Genomic DNA, 9867 nt, shown 5'->3' on the forward strand with positions numbered 1-9867 from the left:
CTCTGGTAGCATAGTGCCTAAGGCACTTGACTGCTAACCAGAAGACTGGCAGTTCAAACCCACCAGCCACTCCTTGGAAGGAAGGTTGGGCAATCCTACTTCCGTAGGGATATTGCCTCAGAAACCCAAGGAGGGGTCGCTATGAGTCGGGCCGACTCGACGGCACATAACAACAACAACAACAACTCTGTTCCACATATTGTCATAAATACTACACAAATTCAAATTTTATAACCCTGATTTCAACTATTCTTTGTTAAAGCCTAACATCCTTGTCTGAAGTCAGTTTCCTCCTTTAATTGGATTGGGAAGGGGAGTGATGGAAGAAGCAGACAAAAGAAAAACTGGGCCTGGGGAGGGTCTCTGGAGAGGTGCATACTCCATTCTAACAGTATTAATTCAGAAATTTGTGCATGAGGGAAAAACAGTATCCTTCTTCCATATTTGTTGTTGTTGTTATTTGCCGTCGAGTCGGTCCCGACTCATAGCAACCCCTCTCATAATCCTGCTTGCTAGCTATATATTCTTCCATATATACCTCTCCAAAAACTGGCCAAACATTGCAACACATTTACCACAAGTATATATTTAAAAAATCAGTTTATCAATTATAACATTTTTTTTAATTTCCAGGTATAATTTTACGTAGGGTAGTTAAAGTAATACTAATCATTAGCTTATCTCAAGTACACATTGTTCCTCAATATTAAATTATGTAAAATTATGAAAATGCAAATAACAGCAACCTGTAGAACTCTGAGCACTCTATCCTGGCAGGCCAATACTGGTGTAATACGAAATAATCTTTCCACTGGAAGGCAGATGATGTCATTGATTTTGTCCCCAGAAAGGTAATAATGTTGGTCTTTGCAGTCACAATAATGGTTATAGATATAACTTGCACTGAGAAAGAGGTCTGAGCCAGATATGTGCCTAAAAACATTAAAAGAGCACTTTAAGATTCCATGTTTTAAATAGACAGATATCATGAATCTTTTTCAGATATAAAAACACTCAAGTTTATTCATAATGCTTACTATCATTTTATCATAAACTTAGAGAACAGAATTTTAAAAAATTTCCCCTACTTAATTTCTAGCCTTCTCAGTATAATGCTGCTTTGATTTTGAAAGGTGAAAATGAGGCATCTTAAGGCTTCAAGGCTCCTCAACAAAAATTTAGATAAGAAAAACTGGGAACACAAGTATAGATGATTTTTTAAGTTTCTGTATCTGAAGACAATTTGAATGTGTACTGCATGCCAATCACTTTCCTAAGTGATTTACAGGTGTAAGTTCACTTAATCATAGTAACAACCACCCCCTCCTTGCAAACTAGGGACCAATATTACCCCTTTTTACAGGTGAATAATATAATGTTAAGTAAATTGCCTAACAGCACAGAACAAGTAGTGGAATGAACTGCAACTCAGGCAGTTTAGTTCTAGAGTTACTACCATATTACGTTGCATGGGAAATGCTATCTGGAGTGAATCTACTTTAAATTAAATGATTAACAGTGGAAAAAATAGTTTGATTAGAGCTTTATCTTGAAAACAATAAATGAAACTAAATTCACTTCAAATTTAACAAAATTTAGGTAATAATCACAATTATGTTTTAATTTTTTGAATCAGGTTTTCATTTGGAGGAAACTGGTAAAAATTAGTGTAATGATTATAGAATCATTTACTACTACACTGTTTTCACCATATGATCACAAAGACGGCCATTTTATTTGAACATTTCATCAATTTATCCACATCTAGGTCTCTTTAAAAATTTTCTGATGCTAAAATTTTTCTTTGAGGAGCTTACTCTATGTTGTTGTTGTTATGTGCCGTCGAGTTGGACCCAACTCATAGCCACCCCTCCTTGGGTTGCCGAGGCAGTATCACTACAGAAGTAGATTGCCCAACTTTCCTTCTGAGGAGTGGCTGGTGGGTTTGAACTGCCAGCCTTCTGGTTAGCAGTCAAGTGCCTTAGCACTACACTACCAGAGCTCCCACAGTTGCATATAGTACTACTAAGAAGGGAAAATGACTGTAGTGAGGCAGAGAAACAGACTGGTTGTCATGAACATTGACGGGCAACCTTTGAACAAAATGATGGTAGCTAGCAAGCAGGATCATGAGAGACAGCTAAGGAAGAGGAACCTAATCTGGAGATTTCTTTCACTTCTTCCTCTTTGCCTGGATCATCAATCATAATTGAGCCAAGAAGTAAAAAATGAATGTATAAATATTATAACAATTTAAAAAGAAAATAACATTTCAACAGCCAATCCTGGATTGACTTCAAATACAATTTCTTATTAATAAAGTATCTTTGAACCCTTTGCCATTGAGGCTATTCCAATTCATCGTGGCCCTACAGGACAGAGTAGAACCCAAACTGCTGCACTGCTGCAGCCACTGTGTCAATCCATCTCGCTGGGTAAAGTACCTGTAGTCAGTTGTATTTCCCAGGAAACCTTTTAAGACATGATACTTCACCAGTGTTCTACATCTATCTCAAACTCATTGCCGTCAAGTCTACAGTATAGGGTAGAATTGCCCTATAGGGTTTCCAAGGCTATAATATTACAGACATAGACTGTCACATCATTATCTCATAGACTGACTGGTGGTTTCAAACCCTCTACCTTTTGGTAGATAAATCTGTCCTGGAAAAGTCCAGCCAGAATGATCCTTATAAGCGAGAATAGTCAGACTTCATCTCACGTACTTTGGTCATGTTGTTAGAAGGGACCATTCCCTGGTGAAGATGTCATACTTGGTAAAGCGGAGGGTCAGTGAAAAAGGGGAAGACCCTCAATGAGACAGATTGACACAGTGGCTGCAACAACGGGCCCAAGCACAGCAAGGATTGTAAGGATAGCACAAGACTGGGCAGTGTTTCATTCTGAGGTACAGAGGGTTGCTATGAGTCAGAGTTGACTTGATGGCACCTACCACCACCACCACCACCACCTTTTGTTTAGTAGCCCATCACTTAAGCACTGCTCCACCAGGGCTCCTTTCCATTTATCCAAAATATTGTAAATAGCTATGTAAAAATAAAAGGAAAACAATAAACATACATAGCTTTAATGCTTTCAGTGAGGTTTGTTTCAAAAGAGAGGAACTGTTTTCCTCTCTTTGTGAAGCCTTTAATCTCAGATCCCGTAGCAATAAAAATTTTCTCCTGTGGTGTGTTAAGAACCCCTCCTAGCTCCAGCCTTGCAATCTTCTGCCCTGGTAAAGTCTTAAACACTCCCTGCAAAAATAATTAGGGAAAAAATTATTAGGTCCACAAATTGTTTTATTGTAAACATTTCCTTTTACCATAAAAAAGTTATGATTTTAAACTTATAAAATGTTATAGTTCCACTATGTGGAAAATACTTTTCAGACAAAAATCTATTTTAGTGAATGTTTTATTATTTTTCTAAACATCTTCAACCTTTGAAATGTTTATTCTTATACATATTTTAATGATATCAATAAATTCTAAACCCTTGCAACTCAAAGCAGGGTTCACTAAGCAGCAGCCTCACTAGCTTACTAAAAATGCAGAATCTCAGACCCTACTCTAAATATACTGAGAAGCTTCATTTGAACAAGATTCCCCAGGTGGCTTCAATACACATTAAAGTTTAAGAAGCAAGGGTTTAAATAATACTCCTATTTACAGAAAAGTCCAATTAGTAAATCTGTTAATTAGGTCAACGTACAGTTTTTTTTAATACAACTTCAATCATCTTTTCAAAACTAATCTCTCCTAACTTCTTTACAATTTTATAAACTTTAGTAGGATAAATAAACATTGTGGAACTTATGGAAAATGTAAATGTATAACTTAATGCCTATAATCATCTACTTAATTGGAAACAACATTCTCATCATTAATTTATGCTTGGTTATTTTCCATTTTACTGTTAGTAGTTTCTACCTCTTCCTTTCATTTCCCCTAGACAAATGACGAAAGACAGAAAATAAAATATTTGGAAGGATATATGAATCAATGTTAACATTGGAAACACTGGATTTCAGGTAACTTTTCGTGTCTTCATCTTTTTGTACTGTCCAAATTATGTACAGTTAATATCAGAGTTCACATCTCAGACTTAACCCCTTGTATTCTATGATCTGTGAATATAAGTGGATAGTCACTTCTATGATTATATTTTCCTGTGCCTTTGAAGAAATAAATTACCACACTGTAAGAGGGCCTATGAAAAGACCATATGGCAAGGAATTCTAGGAGTCTAAAGGAGCTAAGAGCAGCCCCTGCTGACAGCAAGAAAACAGGGACATGCATCCTACAATGGCAAAGAAGTAATTCTGTCAACCACAGAAGATCGGAACAGGACCACGAGCTCCAGCAATGAACATAGCCCAGCCAAAAAAAGACACTACAGCATATAAGACCTTGTGCAGAGGACACAGTTAATCACTGCCTGAACTCAACCCACAGAAACTGTGTTGTGTTAAGCCTCTGAGTTTGAGGTCAACTCACACAGCATAGAAAACTAATACACCACCACAGGCCACCAAAGGTGTTTTCCAATTAGCCACATAATTTTTGTGCTACATGCTGCCTCATAGAACCACTTCCCTCAAGACCTACTTCCCATTGTATATATTTTAGAAAGTTTTTAACCTAATATTATTCAGTAAGTAGTGCATTTCTCCTTCAGAAAAAGTTTTTTTCTCCCTGAAAAAAAAAATCTGTACTTACCACTGCTTCTCCTTTCTTCATTCCAAAACACGTAACTATCCCATCTTGATCTCCAATAACCACCTGTAACAGATTAAAGAGATCTAAAATTACTCTTACTGTGCCCTATTAACTGTATATGGTGAAAATAAGCCTGTCAATACATAAACTATGACTTTTAAAGTAAAGATCACATAATCTAGGAAGATTCTCATCCCTTCAAAAAGAAATCCTACAGAGAATAAGAAAGAGACAAAAGAGAAGGAGAGTCATTATGGGAGTTTCTGACTATATATTCTGATTCTACAATATAAATAGAAAAAGAAAATATGAACAAAAATTGCAGTGAGGTTCCCCTCCCCCACTTAACTGAGCATAAGAACATCCTAGATTACTTTCAAAACAGATTATCATATAAAGTTATGGCTGACCAATTTTATGATTGTAAAAAATCTTTTAATGGAAATTTTTGAATATATTCAAAAGTGGAGAGGATAGTATAATGAATTCCAATGTATCCATCACCCAATTTAGCAATTAATATTTGGCCAATAAATAATTTTGAAATAAATATAAAAAACCAAAAACTCATTGTCATCAAGTCAATTCCAACTCATAGCCTTCATCAAATACTCTAAGGGCTTTGTGATCCCTCCAGAAAATTAAGAATCAATGGCCTAACAATCTATCCTGTGAAATATCAATTTTTTTTTGAATATTTGAGATTTGTTTTATGTCCTATCTTAGGCTGAATTCACTAGAGGATTGAAATCAATAAAGCTTTAAGATACAATTATATAGAGAGAGATTTATTTCCAGGAAATGGCTTGCATATTTCTGGAAGCTGACAAGTCCCAAATCTGTGAGTTAGGCATCCTGCTAGAGGCTTCTTCTGACTCATAGTTGCAGGGGCTGATAAAACCAAAGACATCTGGCTATATGGCAGGCTGCCAGCTCATGGGGCTGTGGGAGCTAGCAAATGCCTAAATCTGCAGATCAGACAGCAGACTGCTGGCTCAAATCCCAAGAATTAGAAGTCAAAGGATGATGAGCTGGATGCAGGACTGAGACAGAGTAAGCTCTGCCAGACATCCATATATACTGGATACAGGCCACACCCCAAGGAAATTAATTGGCTTTCAGCTGACTGGCTTTTCAACTGATCAGCTGCTGACATCAGATCACAAAATGAAGGATGATTACATTTCATTCCATTATGGGTGAGCAATCAGTCTAATGTCTGTCAAACCAGAGAATCATAGCCTAGCCAGGTTAACACACAGCATTAACCATCATATGTCCTAATGCAAGATCAATTTTCTAATATTCCTGTGTGCTTGAAAAGAACATTTATACTATAATTCTTGAAGTGGGTATTTAAACAAACACACAGAGACATATTTATGTATACATAAATACACATATATACATTAATTACGTCAAAAAATTAGGTCAAAAAATTTTGTTTTTCCTTTTTTTTTTTTTTTTAATTGTGATTTGGGTCAAAGTTTACAGAGCAAATTCACTTTCCATATAGCAGTTCACATACACTTTTTGTCTCATGACATTGACTACAATTTACCACAATGCAACAGCTCTCCTCCCACTTCCTCCTCATAGTTACCTCTTCCCTGTGTCCATTCCTCCAAGCACTCCTGTCCCCTTAACTGTCTCCCCATGCATACACAGCCCTTCTATTCTCCCATGATTGTTCTCTCCAAGGAGTATATCTATCTAGTGTAAATGTTCACCTCATATGCCTGTCTTTTGTTTGGCTGGAAGCCACAGGAGTGGGCTCAATTCTAGACCTGAAGGGCAGCTAGGGACCATAGTCTCAGTGGTTCCATCAAGCTCTATCAGACCAGCAAATCTGGTGCCTTTTTTTAAAATGATTTTGAGTTTTGTTCTACATTGTTCTCCCACTCTATCCAGGATCTCCTACAGAGTGGCTGACAGTGGTAACTGGGCACCATCTAATTCTTCTGGTCTCATAGTTGTATAGGCCGAGGATCACATGCTCTACCAGATGCTTAGACTAATTGTTTCCATGAATCTTTGGTTTTCTTCATTCTTCTTTGCTCTGGACACGGAGAGACCCCTCATTGAATCTAGATGGCCACTTGCAAGCTTTTAAGATTCCGGTCGCTACTCACCAAAGCAGGCTGTAGAACAATGTTTTTTTTTAGTATGTTATGCCAATTGAGCTTGATGTCCCCTGCAAATAGGGTCCTGAGCACACAGGTCCAACTACTTGCTCCCTCTGGGTAGCTGGCTGTGGCCAAAAAGTGATCACAACCTTATCCCTTGTCAGCTCTACTATATACCTAGAAATTCTTACAGAACATACCAATACACTTGGTATGTTCTGTAACATGAAGAATAGAACATAGAAACATTGTCTGCCAACCCTATATGTGGTCTTGGGCACACTCCCCTCTGCATAGACATATTTAATAGTTCAGCATGTCCACCCATTTATTCACCTGTATATCCATGTTTGTCTTCACTGACAATGCAGTACTGTATGTGCTAAAGGGTTCATCATTGTTGTCTGTACCTCCTATGTACCTCTCTTTGTCCTCCTCTTCCTCAGTGCCACTGTGTTGATCACTCACATTTGGTACATTGCCCTTCTCTTCATCCAAATCAATACTTGTCTCTATCTATAACAGTGTTCCCTCCCACCACCCTTGGTAACCAACAAAAAAAATTTCCTTCCATATATAAACCTTTCCTTGACTTTTCATAGTAACGGAGTAATACAATATTTGTCTTTCTGTGATAGACTTATTTCACTCAGCATAATATCCTCCAAGTTCATCCATGTTATGTGGTGTTTTGGAGATTCTATGTTATTCTTTAGGGTTGCATAGTATTCCAGTGTGTATATGTACCATAGTTTGCTTATCCATTCTTCAGCTGATGGACACCTAGGTTGTGTCCATCTTTTGGCTATTGTAAACAGTGCTGCAGTGAACATGGGTGTGCATATATCTATTTGAGTCCTGGCTCTCACTTCTTTAGGATATATACCTAGTAATGGAATGACTGAGTCATATGGTATTACTAATTCCAACTTTTTAAGGAATCACCATACCGCTTTCCACAGTGGTTATACCATTTTACAGTCCCAATGACTGTTAAATATGAGTATATGAGAGTCCCAATCTCTCTGCATCCTCGCCAGCATTTATTATTATCTGTCTTGTTGAACTTTGCTACCAGTGCTGGGGCAAGATGATATCTCATTGTTGTTTTGATTTGCATCTCTCTAATGGCTAATGATCATGAGTACTTCTTCATATGTTTGTTGGCCGCCTGAATATCCTCTTTGATGAAGTGTCTATTCATGTCTTCTGCCCATTTTTTAATTGGATTGTCTTTTTGTTGTTCAGGTGTTGCAGTTTCCTATAAATTCTAGGGATAAGTCCCTTGTCAGATATGTCATAGCTGAATATTTTTTCCCAATCTGTAGATTCTCTTTTGACTCCTTTGGAGAAGTCTTTGGAAGCACATAAACATTTAATTTTTAGAAGGTCCCATTCATCTAGTTTCTCTTCTGCTGTTTGTGCATTTTGGGTTATGCTTAACAGTGTATTCATGCCATATATTCCAAAACCAAATTCAATGCTGTCGAGTCAGATCTGACTCATAGTGACCCCTCCTTGGGTTTTCGAGGCAGCAACACTATGGAAGTAGATTGCCCAACCTTCTTTCCAAAGAGTGGCTGGTGGGTTTGAACTGCCAGCCTTCTGATTAGCAGTCAAATGCCTTAGGCACTATACCACCAGAGCTCCTTGCCATATATTAGGGCCCCTAAATTTGCCCCTAGTTTTTCCTTGAGGAAACTTTAAGTTTTAGGTTTCACGTTTAAGTCTTTGATCCATGGGGAGTTAGTTTTTGTGTATGGTGTGAGGTACAGATCTTGTTTCACTTTTCTGCAAAATGGATATCCAGTTTTGCCAGCACCATTTATTAAACAAACATTCTCTTCTCCCATTTAATGGATTTCGGTCCTTTGTCAAAGATCAGCTGACAATAAGTCGATGGATCTATTTCTGGGTTCTCAATTCTATTCCACTGGTCTATGTGTCTGTCATTATACCAGTACCAGGAAGTTTTGACTACTGCGGTGTAAAGTAGGTTTTGAGATCCAGCAATGTGAGATCTACTTTGTTCTTCTTCTTCAGTAGTGCTTTGCTTATCCAAGGTCTCCTTCCTTTCCATAGAAAGTTAATGATTGGTTTTTCTATATCCTTAAAGAATGCTGATGGGATCTGGATTGGGATTGACTGAATGTATAGATCGCTTTGGGTAGAACTGACATTTTCACAGTGCTCAATCTTCCTACTGATGAGCATGGTATGCTCTTCCATTTACGTAGCTCTCTTAAGGTTTCTTGAAGTAGTCTTTTATAGTTTTCTTTGTAGAGCTCTTTTGTGTCCCTGGTAAGATTTATTACCAAGTATTTTATTTTTTTGGTAGCTACTGTCAATAGTATTGATTTCCTTATTTCTTTTTCAGCAATCTCTTTCCGTGTGTAGAGGAATCCAACTGATTTTTGGATGTTGATCTTATATCCTGCAATGATGCTAAATCTCTCAATTAGTTCCAGTAAAACTAATAGTGTCTTTGTCTCTAAGTTGTGTCTCTTGTAGACAGCATATTGATGGGTTATGTTTTCTTATCCAGTCTGCCAACATTCTGTCCCTTGAGTGGTGCATTTAACCCAATGACATTCAGTTTAATTATCGACACGTATGAATTGGTTGCTGTCATTTTGTTATTTTTTCATGGTGTTCCTGGTTTGTTCCACATAATTTTCTGTGCTGAGTTCATTATGTTTATGAATCATGTTATCATTTCCTTTCTTAATACTGCTTTAGTATTTGCTAAATATTTGTCTGTCATCTTTTCTATTGTGATGTGAAGGTTTATCATTTTTCTTTGAGGTTACCCTGTGATTTATAATTTTCTCCCCAAGTTTACAACAGTTCATTGAGTTTTATTTTATTTATTTTAATTGTGATTTGGGTGAAGATTTACAGAGCAAATTCACTTTCCATATAGCAGTTCACATATACTTTGTCTCATGTCACTGACCACAGTTTACCACAATGCAACAGCTCCCCTCCCACTTCCTCCCCATAGTTACCTCTTCCCAGTG

General features: G+C 37.3%; 1 protein-coding gene across 1 annotated transcript in view; it reads right to left on the bottom strand.

Annotated features, from left to right (window-relative positions):
- BBS7 (Bardet-Biedl syndrome 7) overlaps window positions 1-9867 on the bottom strand; it is a 111699-nt gene that overhangs the window by 69826 nt on the left and 32006 nt on the right. The window contains exons 3-5 of the mRNA XM_007946448.2: window positions 4722-4784; window positions 3082-3257; window positions 747-933 (exon numbers count right to left, since the gene is read on the bottom strand). Of these exons, the coding sequence (XP_007944639.1) occupies window positions 747-933; window positions 3082-3257; window positions 4722-4784 (426 nt within the window). The remainder of the gene's footprint in view (window positions 1-746; window positions 934-3081; window positions 3258-4721; window positions 4785-9867) is intronic.

This window comes from Orycteropus afer, unplaced genomic scaffold (assembly GCF_000298275.1).
Source record: "Orycteropus afer afer isolate SDZICR_OR568_19922 unplaced genomic scaffold, OryAfe1.0 scaffold00162, whole genome shotgun sequence".
Classification (NCBI taxonomy): Eukaryota; Metazoa; Chordata; class Mammalia; order Tubulidentata; family Orycteropodidae; genus Orycteropus; species Orycteropus afer.